General features: G+C 48.7%; 1 protein-coding gene across 3 annotated transcripts in view; it reads right to left on the reverse strand.

Annotated features, from left to right (window-relative positions):
* The window catches only part of PLEC (plectin), an 831,873-nt gene that overhangs the window by 509,236 nt on the left and 304,530 nt on the right, over positions 1-18,107 (reverse strand). The window contains exon 1 of one of the 3 annotated variants that reach the window (XM_069220979.1): positions 10,830-11,056. The exons of the other annotated variants lie outside the window; for them this stretch is intronic. Coding sequence (XP_069077080.1) covers positions 10,830-10,920 — 91 coding nt within the window. The 5' untranslated portion in view covers positions 10,921-11,056. Of the gene's footprint in view, positions 1-10,829; positions 11,057-18,107 lie in introns of those variants that run through there. 3 annotated transcript variants of the gene reach the window in all.

Below are 18,107 nucleotides of genomic sequence, written 5' to 3' on the forward strand. Positions count from 1 at the left end.
GATCTGGGTGCATCTCTAGCAGGTGTTTGTGGTGTGGACAGTGACACTGTGCCTTATACATAAAATGTGTGCTGCCCCCAGTGCATGTACAAACTTGCACAACCAGGCCAGACCGAACTGCCAGGCCAGGCCCTCCCTGAACCAGAGCACAAGCAACGCAGGAACAGTTCCACCCTTATGAGGGCTCATCAGCCAGGATTAGCTTGGTTCCAGTGGTACAGTGAGTACAGCACTCACATCCAGCACATCCATCGCACTTAGAGCGCTAACTGCAACAACAACAAGACGATCAATGGAATGCTTGAATAAGTCTCAGCCACAGGCACTCCCTAGAGGCACCATCCAAATCTATAGCTGTTCGTACACCAGGCCACCTCAGTTTGGAATCAGCCATATGCAAATGAGTCTTGACCCGGCTAATTAGGGGCAAATCAGGCCAGAGATGCTTCTGTTCCAGTTTATAGAGGGCCTGGCCTGGTAATTCGGCCTGTACTGTTTCCATTGGAACATGGTCAAGGCTGATTTGCATATGGCTGTGTCCAAACTGAGGTGGCGCGGTGCACAGAATGCATTGAGAAAGATGCTGCTCGAGTAGAAAATCTACTCAAGCGGCAGAAAGAAGCAAAGCCCTCTGATGCACTGTGTGCTGAACAAGCTACCAGCGCTAAAAATCAGCACCAGCGTTGCGATGTGCCCACACCCCACCCGCTCACAGAACTCTCCATAATCCTGCAGAGTTTTAATGTAACTCCGCAGAATTCCTCCAAGTGAAACTCCGCGAGTTCCGTCCAGGCCTATGCTAGAACCACACGTGTCTAATTCTAGTTGAAGAAAATGAGAGCTATGATACGGAAGCCAGTGAACAATTCAGGGTAGTAAAGAATTCAGAAAGCAGAGCGTCTACTCCCATGAGAACCCATCAGTTCAGGGATGGAGTTTCTAAAAAGGGGGCAGTAAACAGAGGTGAAGAAGCTCAGACATCATCTTCTGCGGTGCACAGCTGAGAGGAAGGAGCTGCCACCCTGTGGGCAGTAATTAGTTCATCTGAAGAACTTCATAAGCACCACACCAGCATCCCACACAGGGGAAAGAGCTCCCAGAAAAGAGGGCAGAACAAATACAGGAGAAGAGCCATACACCTTCCTGAGCAGCGCAGGGCCCAGTGAAGGACCTTCCACCCTTGCAGGCAGTAAACAATTTCTCTGGAGATTCTCATAACAATCCCAATATCTGCCCACAGCTGAGAGGAAAGAAACTCTCTACAAGTGGGCAGTAAACAGTGCAAGGAAGACGCTCCCCCGCGTGTGGGCTTTAAACAATTTGGATCGATAGCTGACTCCTGGGGGGTATACAGTATAAAGGAAGGACCTCCTACCCATGTAGGCAGAATAGTGACTGGGGAGTGGTGCTCCTACTCAGGTGGGCAGTAGAGAGCTGCAGGAATGGACCTCAAACCCACGTGGGCACTATGCCATCCAAGGAATGGTGCCCCAGCCCATGTGGACTGTAGACAATGCAATGAATCGGCTTCTACCCGATACTGGCAGGATGGTGCAACTCAAGGTGGACAGACCCCTTCCACGTGGGCAGTTAACCCTATAGTGAAACTGTGCACAACTGTGTGGGCAGTAAGTAATTCTAGGCATGGTTTACGCACTATCTAGGTAGACGTCCAACAGCCCCCAGTGAGGCTGTGTCCCCCCCAGCAGGGCAGGGTGTGACTCCTGCCCCCGGTGCCAGGCTGGGAAATGAACTCCTCGGCTATTTCGAGTGCTGCCTCCGTGGGCTGGCGGGGGGTGTAGATACGGGAAGGAGTTACATGAACACTCAAGGCGTCCATTAGCCCCTCTGCGGTCGTAAACACACCAGTCGACTGCAACCCCCTCACCTGCCAGAGCCTCTTAAAACATAAACCCGCAGACACCCGGGGCAACATATTGCATCAGTAAAGGCCTGAAGCAAACATGTTCGAGGCTCCAACCCCGTCGTCGCAGCTGCTGAATCTACGAACTCACGTATGTATGTATGTATGTATGGACACCTGTAAAGGCCTGACGCAAACGTGCTCAAGGCTCCTGCCCCATCGCCACAACTGCTGAATCTATGTACCATCACCTTCATGTATGTATGTATGTATGTATGTATGTATGTATAGACATTAGTAAAGGCCTGATGGAAACATGCTTGTGGCTACAGTTTTGTCGTTACAGCTGCTGAATCTATGTACTCATGTATGTATTAAGCAAGTAAGTACGGATGCAAGTATGTATGTACATCAGTAAAGGCCTGACGCAAACACACTTGTGGTTACAGCCCAGTATAGCTGAATCTATGTACTCATGTTCATGTATGTATGTATGTGTGTATGTATAGACATCAATAAAGGCATGACGCAAACGTGTTCGAGGCTCCAGTCCCGTCCCCTCAGCTCCTGAATCTATGTACTCATCTTAATGTATGTATGTGTGTATGTATAGATTTCAGTAAAGGCCTAACGCAAACGCCCTTGTCGTCAAAGCTGTTAAATCTATTTACTCATGTTCACGTGTGTATTTATGTGTGTATGTATGTATGGCCATTAGTAAAGGCCTGATGCAAACATCCTCGTGGTTACAGCTCTGTCGTCACAGCTGCTGAATTTATGTACTCATGTATGTATGTATGTATGTGTTTATGTATAGACATCAGTAAAGGCCTGACACAAACGTGCCCGGGGCTTCAGCCCCATCACCACAGCTGCTAGATCTATTTACTCATGTTCATGTATGTATGTATATGTGTATGTATGGACATCAGTAAAGGCCTGACGCAAACATGTATGGGGTTACAGCTCTGTTGTCACAGCTGTTAAATCAATGTACTCATGTTCATGTATGACTGGGTTACAACGCCGTCGTCAGAGCTGCCGAATCTTTGTACTCATGTATGTATGTATGTATGAATGTATGTACATCAGTAAAGGCCTGATGCAAACAAGTATGTGGTTACAGCTCTGTTGTCACAGCTGTTAAATCAATGTACTCATGTTCATGTATGTATGTGTGTTTGTATAGACATCAGTAAAGGCCTGATTCAAACACACTTGTGGTCACAGCTGCTGAATCTATGTACTCATGTATGTATGTATGGACATCAGTAAAGGCCTGATGCAAACATGCTTGTGGCTGAAGTTTTGTCATTAAAGCTGCTGAATCTATGTACTCATGTATGTATGTATGTATGTACATCTGTGAAGGCCTGATGCAAACACGCTTGTGCTTACAGCCACGTCATCACAGCTGCTGAATCTATGTACTCATGTTCATGTATGTATGTATGTGTGTATGTATAGACATCAGTAAAGGCATGATGCAAACATGCTTGTGGTTAGCGCCCCATTGTCACAGCTGCTGAATCTATGCACTCATTTTCATGGTTGTATGTGCATGGCATGTTCACAGGACGTGAATCTCACAGGTGGAGCACATTTACCGTGGCGTTCCATTTCATAGTTTTAGGCTCTGGGAAATCAAGTGGCCTATTTAAACGCTGGTGGGCAGCAGCCAAGCTGCTGGGATGGGGAGGTCCTGCCAGAGGCACCCACCCCCGGGGCAACCCGTCTGCCAAATGTAGAATGAATACTTGGCATGGTAGGAGCACTTCCGGCGAAACTGTGATGCCAGCCAGGAGGTTACATGAGGGCAGCCCATTCACATTTTCTTGTTTTTTTCAGAAAAAAAACAGTCCAGATGCACAAGGAGATTTATTTATTTATTTGCATTTTTCTTGTTCACGAATGGAAAAAGGGAACAAGCATTTGCAATGCAATGGGTCTTGCATTTGCATGAGTTAGAGACACAAAAGGAAAAAGAAGTTCACTTGCAGTCAAATGTTTGTACTTATCCATGTAACAGGGTCGATGGCCAAGACGATAACAAAACCGCCCCAAAGCATTTACCATTGTCATCAAAGGATTTTTGAAAGGCAAGCCCACGAACGAGTGAAAGTGATGGGCGTGAGGTGGGTGTGGTTAAAAACCCACATAGATCCCAACACGTCGGAAATGCAGCGCTTGCGTGCTGCTATGCTTCACCAAAAATTCAGCATTGGAAGGCCCGGCCTAGTAGGACAGGACGTTCAAGACCAGGGCAGGGGGCTGTTCAGCTAACATCCTTAGGGAATGGAAGATTCTGAAAAAGATGTGAAATATAAATTAGAACTAAACCGCTGACTGGATTACCTTAACGTTTTATATGTTCAATTTCCTGAAATCGATCAGTGTTTGACAAGTGAAGTCAAGGACATGAATATAGGGCCCAGTAAGAACCTGTTTAATCCCCATTTTTAGGTCGAGAGCGCAAGCCTCTGATGTGTTGTAATCAACCTGTGGGCTTTTAACCACGCCCACCGCACGCCCATCACTATCACTCGTTCATGGGCTTGCCTATCAAAAATCCTTTATCATCATTGGTAAATACTTTACATTTGTCCCTCCTTGGGGAGGTTTTCTTACCGCCTTGGCCATCCACCCTGTTACATGGATAATTGTACGTTTGCCGATACATCTGACTGCGAGTGAACTTCTTTTTCCTTTTGTGTCTCTCCTTCACACTTATGCCGGCCGTTGCGCTTTGAATCGGCTCCCTTATGTCAACTGTTTTACTTTTCATTTTCAATTTATGTGGCAAGAAAAGTCCAGTTAGGAATTTACAATCCTAAAAGCTGTACCTCGAGCCAACGCAAGACCCATTGCATTGCAAATGCTTATTAATTACTACTAAGACCCGGACAGACCCCCGCCCCCTTCAAATCCTGGCTTCAAGCTTTTTGAACAAGATCACATATTTGTTGTGAAGTGCTAAAGCCAGGATGAAAGTCTAGGACACAGGTTCCTAAATAAAAGCTTGGCCACAAGACCTTATCTCCCCCATATAGAGACCAATGATGTCTTTGTGATTATTTTAAAACTAAACAAGAGTACATTACGTCATCAATGAAAAACAGTAAAGGATGTTCTCTATCCATAAAGACACAAATATCTAAGTGAAATGTATCACACGCTCAGGTCATACCATTTCAAAAGAGGGGGGGAAGACCCAACAGCAGCAGGCTGAGGAGGGCCATGGGGTGGGCAGTACTACTTCAATGCAAAGGGCCCATTTTGATAAACAATATTTAGGACACAATGTTTTTGTCAGATGATGATCTTGCCATAAATTCTGGTAGGACACCCTCCTGGTTTTGCAGGAACACCCCAGACGTGAGTTAGGCCTTCCCTGGAGCCTGGCGAGGATAAGGGTACTACCAAGCTAGGGCCACGCACAGGGTACCAGGCCTCGAGGCCCATGCTTTCATTTGACAACCTAAACTGTACTGCGACTGGTAGACTTGGCTTGTTCAAGGAAACAATTGGAGTACCACACAAGGTAACAACCACTTGTAATACAAAAAATCACGAATGTGAACTCAAGGGCGGAGGTGACCTCAGGCAAGATCCAAACAGTATAAAGAGCAAAGCTTCCCGCACACCTGCCCACAATCTGTGGGAGCCGTGCTGGCTCTCACCCTAAAGAAATTACTTCAATAAATTATTCTCAAAAAGTATACATCTTACATTAACTCTTGGGCCCACTACTTCTCATCTGGACGTCTCCCCCTTCAAAGTGTTGCAGGGAACTTACCTCTACGCCCCACCCCGTGCCCGGGTGAATACTCTCCAAGTAACTACTTGGGGCACAGGAACTGGCACATACATTACAAAATTACAATCTGGGATGTGGCCTCTCTAGGGTATTTTCCCTTTAATGCTAATCTTTGCTCTGTGCTTTGTCATTTCGTGTCATGCGGACAGACATACATGACGTGCTACATACCACCCATATGTACAGGGAAAAGCATATTTACTGCTGCACGTGGCTCTGAGTCCAGCCCAACTCTTTACTCCAATATCAGCTCCAGAGTAAAGTTTTTTGTTCTTAATGCAGTTGCTGGTCCCAGTGGTATTGACATGATTCACAAGGCTCCAGTGCCCCCCCCCACCACCACCATCACAGACAGTTTGACGTTAATCGTTTTGTGAAGGGGCAGCATTTTTCGATTATATCCTTTTTGTTGGTTTCATTTCGTATTTTAATCAATTCTCTGTGGTTATTGATCAGAAACAATATTCTTTGATTATCACATGTATCCAGTATGTTGTATCCCATCTATTACTGTAAATCATTACTTGCTACAACCACCATTCAGCACTTTATGTTCTAAATAAATACTGTGTTTCCTTTGGTGCCAGCTGCACCTGCCCATCAGCTGGCAACCCCTGAGATTCTCCAGAAGTTGGCCTTCCACCGACATGTTACACTCGTGAGTTGAGTTCATTGCATGAGCTTCCTCAGGCTTAAATGTAAAATGTTTGAGAGCTCGTGTATGTCAAATTTACAACACTTTTCTGTATTCCCTTTTGGAGAAGGGTCTTTTTCTTAGATTTGGTAATTTGCGATAGGCTTTGCAAATGAGATGTCCATGTTAAAGGCTGGACTATGGAGGTATGAGAACAGACTATGTCCTGCACCAGGATTGGCACAGTATACCTCATGCCCACCCCTGAAAATAGAGAGAAATGTGTACAGAATCTCTGTGCAGGTGGGGCTCGCGTGGGAGAAAGTATCATTCCATAACTAACTCTCCCAGCTCACACTACTGGGAGATGCTAGACACCCCTTGCTGTCCCTGTCCTTTTCCGTGAAAGGACCATCTAATGACCAGAAAAAAAGTTTCTGCTTACTTAGTCCTGCATCCTTAGCAATTACCAAAAACATGGTTTTCTGGAATGGTCCTTTGATGATGTCAGCTTGACTTGGGCAGGGGTGTGGCTTGGTCACTGAGTTTCAGCGGGTGTGGATTACAAATTTCCCAACTACAAAAACGCAGTGGGCCGCAGGGTATATGTGTGACATGACCAAAACTTCCTCCGATGGCCCGACGGAGTGGGTGGCATCAGAGGTAAGCCATCTGACCATCAACCGTATTTAGAGCGGACGGCCGGGTGGATTTTCTTTTACAGTCTGTCACCGCCAGATATATCCTGGCTGTAAGGCAGAATAAAAGAATTACCCCCCCACACCATGGGAGGGAACTCCCATGGTGTGGGGGGGCATTAGATTTTTTTTTTTTAAATCAAGAATAAACTCCTGCTTTAGCAGTTTGTTTTTGGAAAATAAAAAACTTTGGAAATGACGGCCAGCCACTGTGGTTGATGGAGTGGTCCACCAGGCTTATCCGGCACTGACAGGAACCGCAATGGTGGCGGTTCCTGTCTCTCTATAAAAATGTCTGTGGGGCTGGCGGATATCTCAGGCTGCGTAAAGGTAGGGTGGAGGGTGTAAAGCTCTGACAATCTGCCTTTACTCCATCTGCCACACTGTAAATCAGGCCTTCTGCCTAGAAGGGTGCAGAGGGCAGAAAACAATTGGCTGGAAAGTTACACCAGGTAATATCAGACTGCAAGCGTTCGCCATCGCACTGTGGGAGTTTGGTTGCCAGTGGTAGGCCTGGAAACCTGAGACAGCAAGCCTACTACTTTCTGATTTCCAAGAAATACTACGTTTGCATTCATTCAAGGAGCACTTCTGTGGGTGTAGATTTATTCCGTTTTTGGTAAACAGTCATTACAGATATTTAAGTTCCTGGTCCTAAAAATTAGCATGTTAAGAAACCGCCTCAGGGTGACACGAAAAACTAAGACAGAGCTAGCTGGAGTCAGAGACCCCAGGCCCAACTATCAAGCCAAGGATGGGCTTATTTGTGGGGTGTCACACCCCAAACACTCCTCAAGCTCCGCCCATGAGACATGTTCACTGGGTGGCCCCTTTAAACGTCTGACGTCAGGAGTGCTACCCCCTTCCTACACACACCCTTCTGTCAACCCTCTTGGTTCAGTGCGCTATAAAAATACCCCCAAATAACAAGCCTGAAAAAACGCAAACCAGCTGCTTGAAGACTGCTTTCTGTTTGTCCAGGCGCACTGCGCCAGGTGAAACCACAAACACGGGGTGAAAATCAACAGACGTTAGTACTCGATTTTAGCAGCTTGTGGCCTGACATCAGGTGGTGGTCCTGCGACCCCCCAGCTGTCAGTGCACTCTTCCGGACAAACGTGCACAGGGCAGCAGTGAGGAGCCCCGGGCTGGAGCCGCTTTTAAGAAAGATTCACGTTTTAAGAAAAGTATTAACAACAAACTATTGGCCATGTTCAACGCTGTGAGCCTCACGCATTCACTGAAGCGCTGCTTACGTCACGCCATTTCCATACAGACGTCATCAGGACTGAGCACAAAGGCGTATATAGTGGGTGCACGCAGCAGTGCAGAAGTGATGGGCTGTGATAGGGTACCGTAAAAACTGGTTATCTGCACTATCTCAGTTAGACACTTTTTACAACACCCACCGGAAATACAGGCTAATTTCACAATTAGACGGAGCCTGGAAGAAACTGAGCCTTTACCAGGGTTTGTCGAATTGAAATGTTTTTAACCCTGCCTACATGTCTTTAAAGAGATTTTATTTGATAAAATCACTTTTATTTTGTTATGCCAGTAAATGGATTGGTAGTCATTATAAATGCCTACATTGCGTGATTTTATGATGGCGGTAATATGTCGAGTAAATACATCGGATGAACACAGCTGTTGAAGGCAGAGAACATTTCCCGTAGATGTTGAAATTAGCAGTTGTAGCAGGTCTCTTGTGACCAGCTCATGGCATCTTGTTTTGCGTGGAAGAGTTTCCCACAGAACACCTCAAACATACAATGAAGAGCATCAAAACTCACGCATTTGCATACCACTTCCGGTAGACCCACGAGGCGCCAAGAGGCGTCACCGCCGGCCAGGAGCGCATCACTCGCCACCCAGGCCAGCGTTCTGCCCTCATTAAAGACCATCTGGTGGAATCTGACGTCAGGGGCTGCGGGGAAACGCTGCGTGCTGATTGGATAAAGGAGGGAACGCGATTCATAACTTAGACCAGGACATGACTTTGTCACCTTTCATTAGGAAGGCCCAAAACAACACCTGAGGGGTGCCAGTGGCACACTGGGAAGAGCGCCACACCAAAGAAGCCACCACAGTGCTGCGCCAGTGGGTGTGCCCCAGCCTCACAGGTGCAACACAATGGTGACCGCAGGAAATCAGGGCCTGCATCGTGAACCAAGCGCCCATGGCACGCGACAGGGCCTGCGCCTCAGTAGAGTGGGCTGTGGCACACAGGGATTACACCACTCCACCACTCCGGGCCTTACACACCTTACAGGTAGACGTGCCACGCGAGGCCACGCGCCACACCTTGTTCTGTATCACAAGGCCTGATCTACACTGAAGTGGTCTGTGACACACTGGGCTTGCACCACTCCTGGGAATGTCTCTCAACGGATTATAAATCACACCCGCAGGCCGGTCTCCACAACGTTTGCATCACGGGTGCAGAACACCCACAGCCCAATGCAACTGGGGTGACCAGAATTTTAAAGCCAAAAACCGGGACATTTAACTAAAATAGAAGAAGGACTACAGTTTTACTTCAACCGAGCGCACAGAATGACAGCGCTCATCAACGAAATTATACAGCAGAGCCACTGAGAACATATATAAAATTTCAAAGCCAGTAATTAATTAATTAATTGTTAATTGTTAATTAATTCGCTTTCTTACAACACATGCTACCTCTGCCTACTTCAGAAAACATAAAAAGTCCTTCTCACCTTTTTCATTCGACCCTGTCAAAAAACCGGGACATGAGCTAAATTTCCCCGAATCTGCCTGGACAGCTGGTGGAAAACCGGAACTGTCCCGGCATATCCGGGACTCCTGGTAACCCTAAAGGTAACACACACACCACACTGGTGCCTGCACCATGACCACACTCAGACATTTGCCTGATCAAGCCCCCACTCCACCGTAAAAGGGCCTTGCACACCGCCGAGGCCTGCACAATGAAGTGACCGACTCTACACGGGGGCTTAAAGTGCACAGCGAGTGCACTACGGGCTGTGTCTCACTCAACTGGCCAGAGCCACAAGGGCCTACATCACGCCCGAGAATGCATGTAGTGTAGAGTACTGAAAACGCACTGAAAAGGTCTTTTGTAAATGTAAGCCACTTACAGCGCCTCGCAGCTGGGGTAGTAGTGAGTGGGACAGTAGCTCAGAGACACACTGACACGAAGCGCCCGAGACACGAATGACTAATCAATCATTGAACTACAGATAGTGGCACGGCTGAGAAAGGGGCGGGGCTCTGGGGAGAGAAGAGACATGCCGGAGATATTTCTAATGAAAAACCTGTATGAATAGAAACATCTGAAATGAAACTGGTGACAGCTCCGAGCTTTCACAGTACACCACGCGTGCAAGGCAGCGCTTTCATGCACTGTGTGCTTCCAGGCACTCAGTGCCCCTGGCCAGTATACACAACTTTCAGCAGAAGGGCTGCACATTTTACTGGAGAATTCCACCCCACAAACCGCATCATTACAGGTGTACAGCCTCCCCCCCCCCCCCCCCCCTCCCCCGGTGACACCCCATCCAAGAGATTGACTCCCGCCGGCCCCACCAGGGAAGATCTGCGGGGTGGGGGCGCTGTATAACGGGCCACCACATAGGCCCTTGTCTTCCCCGACCATGTCCTATTCTGGGACGCGCGCGCCCCCCTCCGCTGCCCATGTTCGTGCCAACGCCTCCGGACCCCTCCCGCAGGGCACCGTAGCTTGTCCAGGGAACTTCGCGTTGTTTTAACATCATTCACACCCGGTTATAAGTCTAGGGGGGTGGGGGGCGCACCCCGGCCCGGGGAGGGTACCTTTGTATTTCTCGCGCACGTTCTCGTAGGCCTGGACGAAGTCCTTCTCCTCGGGGTTGGGGGGCAGGTCCCTCATGTTGTAGGTGGCCATGCTGGCGGGAGCTCTCGGGGGCGTCTCTCTCGGGCGGCTGCTGCGGCTCGGCTGCCAGGCATGGGACGGGAGTACAGTGAGAGGCTCGGTGCACAGGCTCAGCCCAGCCCCTGCCAGAGCCAAACCAGCCGAGGGGACATTCCACCGCCCCGACCTCTTAAAGGAACAGAGGGCACAACAGCTGCTGGGCGGATAGGGTGACAGGCGGCAGCGTGAGGAGAGGGAGCGGGGGAGCAAGGAGGGGGGAAAGACGGGGAGCAACAGGAGCGGAGGGGGAGCAAGGAGGGAGCGGAGGGGGAGGAAAGAGGGAGCAAGGAGGGAGCAAAGAGAGAGCAGGGATGGAGCAAGGAGGAGGCAAAGAGGAAGCAAAGAGAGAGAGGAGGGAGAGAGCAAAGAGGCATCAAAGAGAGGGAGCGGGGAGCAAGGAAGAAAGACAGAGATCAACAGGAGCGGAGGGGGAGCAAGGAAGGAGCAGAGAGGGAGCAAAGAGAACAGGGGTGGAGTAAAGAGGGAGCAAAGAGGAAGCAAAGAGAGAGAGAGGAGGGAGAGAGCAAAGATTAATCAAAGAGAGGGAGTGGGGCAGCAAAGAGGGAGGGAAGACAGGGAGCAAAGAGGAAACAGTGAAGGAGAGAAGGAAAAGAACAATTGGAGCAGGGAGGGAGCAAAGAGAGAGAGGGTATGAACTGAGCAAGAAGGGAACAGTGAGGGTCGGGAAGACATGAAGCGATGTGAGCAGGGAGAGCACAAGGAAGGAGCAAAGAGAGAGCAGAAAGGGAGCAAAGGGGGAGCAAAGAGAGAGCAGGAAGGGAGAAAAGATGGAGCAAAGGCAGCAAGGGTTAGCGGTCTGAGCAACAGTGAAGAACAGAAAACAGAGAGCAACAGGAGAAAGGAGGGGAGGGAAAAGACAGGGAGCAAGTAGGAAGCAAGGAGGGCACATCAAAAAAGAAAGACAGGGAACAATGGAAGCAGGGAGGGAACAAATGGGGAGCAAGGACAGAGCAAAGGGAGGGCATATATGGAGCAATGGGAACAGAGAGAGCTCAAGGAGGGAGCAAAGAGGAAGAAGGCAAAGCAAAGAGAGAGCAGAGAGAAAGCAAAGCAGGGGAAAAAGAGGAAACAATCAGGGAGAGTAGGATAGGAGCAACAGGAGCAGGAAGGGTGCATGGAAATAGCAAACAGGGAATGCTGAGCAAAGTGGGAACAATGAGGGAGGAAAGAGGAGCAAAGAGAGAAAAAAGAAAGAGCAGGAAGGGAGCAAAGAGGGAGCAATGAGGCAACAGGGAACAACGGGAGCAGAGTGGATGTAAAGAGAGAGGAAAGAAGGAACAGAGAGAGAGCAAAGTGAAGCATTGAGGGAGAGAAAGTGGACAGCAATTGGTGAAGGGAGGGCACACAGAGAGCATAGAAGGAGCTGAAGGGTGGCACAGAAGGAGCAAAAGTCAAAACACCGAGAGAGAGAAGGAAAGGAGCAATGGGAGCAAAGAGAGTGCAAAGAGGGAGCAAAGAGGGCAGACTAAGCAAAGATGGAACATTGAGAAAGGAAAGAAAAGAGCAAAGAGGGAACACAGAGACCCCAGGAAGGGAGCAAGGAGGCAGCATTGAAGAAGGGATTACAGGGAGGAATGGGAGTAGAGTGAATGCAAAGAGGAAGCAAAGAGAGCAGAGAGGGAGTAAAGAGGAAACATTAGGGAAGGGAAGGAGCAATGGGAGCAGGGAGAGCGCAACTAGGGTGCAAAGTAGGAGTGTAGAGGGATAGACCAGAGAGGGAGCAAAAGTGAATATATCTAAGGAGAGAAGCAAGGGAGCAGGAGCAGGGAGGGCTCAAAGAGGAAACAAAGATAGAGTAGAGATGGAGCAAAGAGGGAACATAAATGGAGAGAAGGAAATGAGCATTGGGAGCAGAAAGGCCTCAAAGAGGGAACAAACAGAGGGAGTAAAGAGAGAATGAAGATGTGGCAAAGCAGGAATAGGGAGAGGGCAGCACTGCACAAAGGAAGAAAAGAGCAAAGAGAGAGTAACGAGATAGCAGAGAGGGAGCAAAGAGGAAACATCAAGGGATAGACAGAAAGGGAACATGGAAGCTGAAAAGCCTCAAACAGTGAAATTAGAAAGAGCAGGGAGGAAGCAAAGAGGGGTCAGGGACAGATTGAAGAGGCAACAGAGAAAGTAGGACAGGAGCAAAATGAGCAAATAGGGAACATGGAGGCAGAGAAGAAGAGGTGCAGGGAGGGAGGAAAGAGGGAGCAGAGAAAGAGCAGACTTAGCAAAGATGGAACACTGAGTGAGGAAAGAATGGGAGCAAAGAGGGAACATCGAAGGAGAGAAGAAGAGGAGCAACAAGTGTAGGGTGGGTTCAATGAGACAACCAAAAGGGAACTAAGAGACACTAGAGAGGGAGCAAATACGGAAAAGGGAGAGCAGTGAGGGAGCACACTGACCAAAGAGAGAACACTGAAGGAGAGAAGAAGTGGTGCAGGGAGGAAGCAATGAGGCATCAGGGGGAAGACTGAGCAAAGAGGGGACATTGAGTGAGGAAAGAAAGGAGCAAAGTAACCACAGAGAGGACAGGAAAGGAGCAAATAGGGAGCAGGGAGTGAGCAAAGAATGAGAATGGAAGGAACACATTTATCAAAGGGAGAGAAGGAGCAATGGGAGCAGAGAGGAAGAAAAGAAAGAGCAAAGAGAGAAAGGGGAAGAAGGAGGACGGTGACTGAGCAAAGAGGGAACACAGAGCAAGGGAAAAAGAGTAAAAAAGTGAACAGGGAGGAAGAAAAGAGGGAGCCTGAGGAGCAAAGAAGAAGCATGATGGAGCAAAGACAAACAAGAGATGGAGCAGAGTGATCAAAGGGAACATCGAGTAAGAGGAGAAAGGAGTGTCAGGGCAGGAGGAGTGCAAGGAAGAAACAAGAGAGCCAGGAGGAGCAAACTGATCAAAGGGAACATCAAGGAATAGGGGAAAGGAGTGACAGAAGCAGTGAAAGAGAGCAAAGAAGGAGCAAGAGAGCCAGGAGGGAGCAGATTGTTCAAATGGAACATGGAGGAAGAGAAGACATGGAGTGATGGGGGCAAGCATAGAGCAAAGAGGGAGCAAAGAGAGAGCAGGACGGATCAAAGCAGGAATAGTGAGAGCAATAAGGGAGTAGAGAGCAAAGGCCATATAAAGGGAGTGAAGAAAAGGAGTGCCAAGAGCAGGGAGGGAGCAAAGAGTGCAGGTCAGGAACATATTCAGCAAAGGAAACACTAAGAAAGAGAGGAAAAGGGGCAAGAGGTTCAAGGGAGGAGCAAAATGGAGAAAAAGAGAGGAAAGCAAGCAGAGGGAGGAGACTGAGAAAAGAGTGAATATCAAGTGAGGGAGGAGCATTAGCAATCAGAGCAGGAAGGGAGGAAAGATGGAGCAAAGGAAGAACATGGAGAGAGCAGCCTCAGTAAAGGGAATATCGAAGGAGAGAAGAAAAGGAGCATTGCGAAAAAGGAAGAAGCAAAGGGAGAATACAGGGAGCAAACTAAGCAATGAGGGAACATTCTGCTAGAGAAGAGAGAGCAGAGAGAGAAGGAAGCAAGAAGACTCAGAAAAGGGAAGATAACAGAGAAGAAAAGGAGCAGAGGAAACTGAGAGAAGAGAAAGGAGGTAGGGAGAAGATGGAGTAAATGGAACATGGAGGGAGAAAAGAAAAGGAGCCATATGAGCCAGCGGAATGAGGAAAAAGAGAGCAGGGAGTGAGCAAATGTAGCAAAGAGTACATCGAGGAAATAGCAGAGAAGATCAAAGAGGGAGCAGAGAGGCAGCAAAGAGGGAACATCAAGGGAGCTGAAAGCTAGCAAGGACTGAAAGAGGGAGGGTGGAGAAATGAGGGTATTTTGAGGTAGCAGAGGGGGCAGAATGAGTAAAGAGAACAGATAGCTGGAAAGGAGCAGACTGAGCAAGGGAACATGGAGGGAGAGGAGAAAAGGAGCAATGTTAGGAGGTAGGGAGCAACAAGAGAAACAAGATGAACAAAGAGAAAGAGCTGAAATGAAGCAAAGAGAGGGCAAGAGTGAGTAATGAGGGACTATTAAGGTAGTGGGGTGTGAAAAACGAGTGAATACAGAGAGCAGGGAGGCAGAAAAGAGAGAACAAATGGAACAGAGGGACCAGAGAGATCAAAGACAGAAATGGGGGAGCAGAAAAAAGCATAGCAAGATATGAGAAGGAAACAATGGCAAAGAGGAAACAGCAAGGGGGGATTAAACAAAGATACATCAGAGAGAGCAGGAAGGGTGAAAATGAGAGCAAAGAGAACAAAGGGGGGCAGTGTGGAGGAGAGGGAGTGAACAGAAGGGACAGAGAGGGTCCAGAGAGATCAGGGAGGGAGTAAAGGGGGAAAAGAGGGAACAGTGATGCATCAGAGAAAGCAAAGAGAGAACGGTGTAGGAGGCTGGCCTGGCTTATAATGGGTACCCTGTGGTACTTACACCTTCTGCCAGGTCCAGTTATCCCTTATTAGTAGAATAGAGGTGTTTCTAGCAGCTTAGGCTGATAGAGGTATGGCAAAGCAGCTTAGTCTGGACTAGGAGACATGCAAAGCTCCTATTATACCACTTATATCATATAGCACAATATCATAAGAAAACACAATACTCACAGTTACTAAAAATAAAGGTACTTTATTTTAGTGACAATATGCCAAAAGTATCTCAGAGGATACCCTCACTTAGGAGGTAAGTAATATACACAAATTATATGTACTCAAACCCAAATCAGGTAAGTAACAGTAAACAAAGTAGTGCAAACAATGTAGAATCACAATAGGATGCAATGGTTGAAATAGGCCTAAAGGCAACACAAACCATATAGTCCAAAAGTGGAATGCGAATCACGAATGGACCCCAGGCCTATGGTAGGTTGTAGCGGGTCACTGGGACTGTAAGAAAACAGTAAGGGTGTCCAAGATACCCCACCCCAAGACCCTGAAAAGTAGGAGTAAAGTTACCCTACTGCCCCAGAAAGACAGTATAGTCGAGATAGGGGATTCTGCAAGAGCCACAACTACCAGCAAAACACTGAAGACGGATTCCTGGACCTGAGGACCTGTAAAGGAAGGGGACCAAGTCCATGAGTCACGCAAGTGTCCAGTGGGGCAGGAGCCCACTAAACCCCGGATGAAGGTGCAAAAGGGCTGCCTCCGGGTGGAAGAAGCCGAAGAAGGTGCCAGGAACTTCTCCTTTGGTCAGAAGATGTCCAACAGCGTGCTGGAGGATGCAGAAGTATCCCCACGCAGAAATACCACAAACAAGCCTTGCTAGCTGCAAGAGTCGCGGTTGAGGATTTTGGGTGCTGCTGGGGACCAGGAAGGACCTGGATGTCGCCCCTTGGAGGAGGAGACAGAGGGGGCACTCAGCAACTCAGAGAGCCACTGCAGAAGCAGGCAGCTCCTGAAGAAGTGCAGCAACAGGCACTTAGAAGATCTGAGGACAGCGGTCGACTCAGAGTCACAAAGGAGGGTCTCACAACATTGGAGTCCAACTCAGTGAGTTGGGCAATGCAGGACGGAGTGATGGGGACCCAGGCTGTGCACAAAGGAATCCTTGGAAAAGTGCACAGAAGCCGGAGCAGCTGCAAATCACGCAGTACACAGGTTTGCTGTCTGGCGTAGGAAGGCAAGGACTTACCTCCACCAAATTTGGACAGAAGGGCCACTGGACTGTGGGAGACACTTGCACCCAGCTCCTGTGTTCCAGGGACCACCCTCGTCAGGATGAGAGGGGACCCAGAGGACCGATGATGCAGAAGTTTGGTGCCTGTGTTGGCAGGGGGAAGATTCCGTCGACCCACAGGAGATTTCTTCTTGGCTTCCAGTGCAGGGTGAAGGCAGACAGCCCTCAGAGCATGCACCACCAGGAAACAGTTGAGAAAGCCGTCAGGATGAGGTGCTACAATGTTGCTGTTAGTCGTCTTGCTACTTTGTTGCGGTTTTGCAGGCGTCCTGGAGCAGTCAGCAGTCGATCCTTGGCAGAAGTCGAGGAAGGAAGTGCAGAGAAACTCTGGTGAGCTCTTGCATTCATTATCTGAGGAATAGCCCAGAGGAGAGACCCTAAATAGCCAGAAAAGGAGGTTTGGCTACTGAAAGAGGTAAGCACCTATCAGGAGGGGTCTCTGACGTCACCTGTTGGCACTGGCCACTCAGAGCTGTCCATTGTGCCCCAACACTTCAGAATCCAAGATAGCAGAGGCTTGGGACACACTGGAGGAGCCATGGGCACCTCCCCTGGGAGGTGCAGGTCAGGGGAGTGGTCACTCCCCTTTCCTTTGTCCAGTTTCGCACCAGAGCAGGGCTGGGGGATCCCTGAACCGGTGTAGACTGGCTTATGCAGAGATGGGCAGCATCTGTGCCCATCAAAGCATTTCCAGAGGCTGGGGGAGGCTACTCCTCCCCAGCCCTTCTCACCTATTTCAAAAGGGAGAGGATGTAACACCCTCTCTCAGAGGAAATCCTTTGCTCTGCCTTCCTGGGACTGGGCTGCCCAGGCCCCAGTGGGGCAGAAACCTGTCTGAGGGGTTGGCAGCAGCAGAAGCTGCAGCGGAGACCTCGGAAAGGCAGTTTCAATTCCATGATCCTAGACCTGTTACATGGCCATGTTCGGAGTTACCATTGTGACGCTACATATAGGTAGTGATCTATATGTAGTGCACGCGTGTAACGGTGTCCCCGCACTCACAAAGTCTTGGGAATTTGCCCTGAACAATGTGGGGGCACCTTGGCTAGTGCCAGGGTGCCCACACACTAAGTAACTTGGCACCTAACCTTCACTATGTGAGGGTTAGACATGTAGGTGACTTATAAGTTACTTATGTGCAGTGAAAAATGGCTGTGAAATAACGTGGACGTTATTTCACTTAGGCTGCAGTGGCAATCCTGTGTAAGAATTGTCTGAGCTCCCTATGGGTGGCAAAAGAAATGCTGCAGCCCATAGGGATCTCCTGGAACCCCAATACCCTGGGTATCTAGGTACCATATACAAGGGAATTATAAGGGTGTTCCAGTGTGCCAATGGGAATTTGCTAAAATTAGTCATTAGCCTGCAGTTACAATTTTAGATAGCAGAGAGAGCATAAACACTGAGGTTCTGGTTAGCAGAGCCTCAGTGATACAGTTAGGCACCACACAGGGAACACATACAGGGCATACATTATGAGCACTGGGGTCCTG

Source organism: Pleurodeles waltl, chromosome 2_2 (assembly GCF_031143425.1).
Source record: "Pleurodeles waltl isolate 20211129_DDA chromosome 2_2, aPleWal1.hap1.20221129, whole genome shotgun sequence".
NCBI lineage: Eukaryota > Metazoa > Chordata > Amphibia > Caudata > Salamandridae > Pleurodeles > Pleurodeles waltl.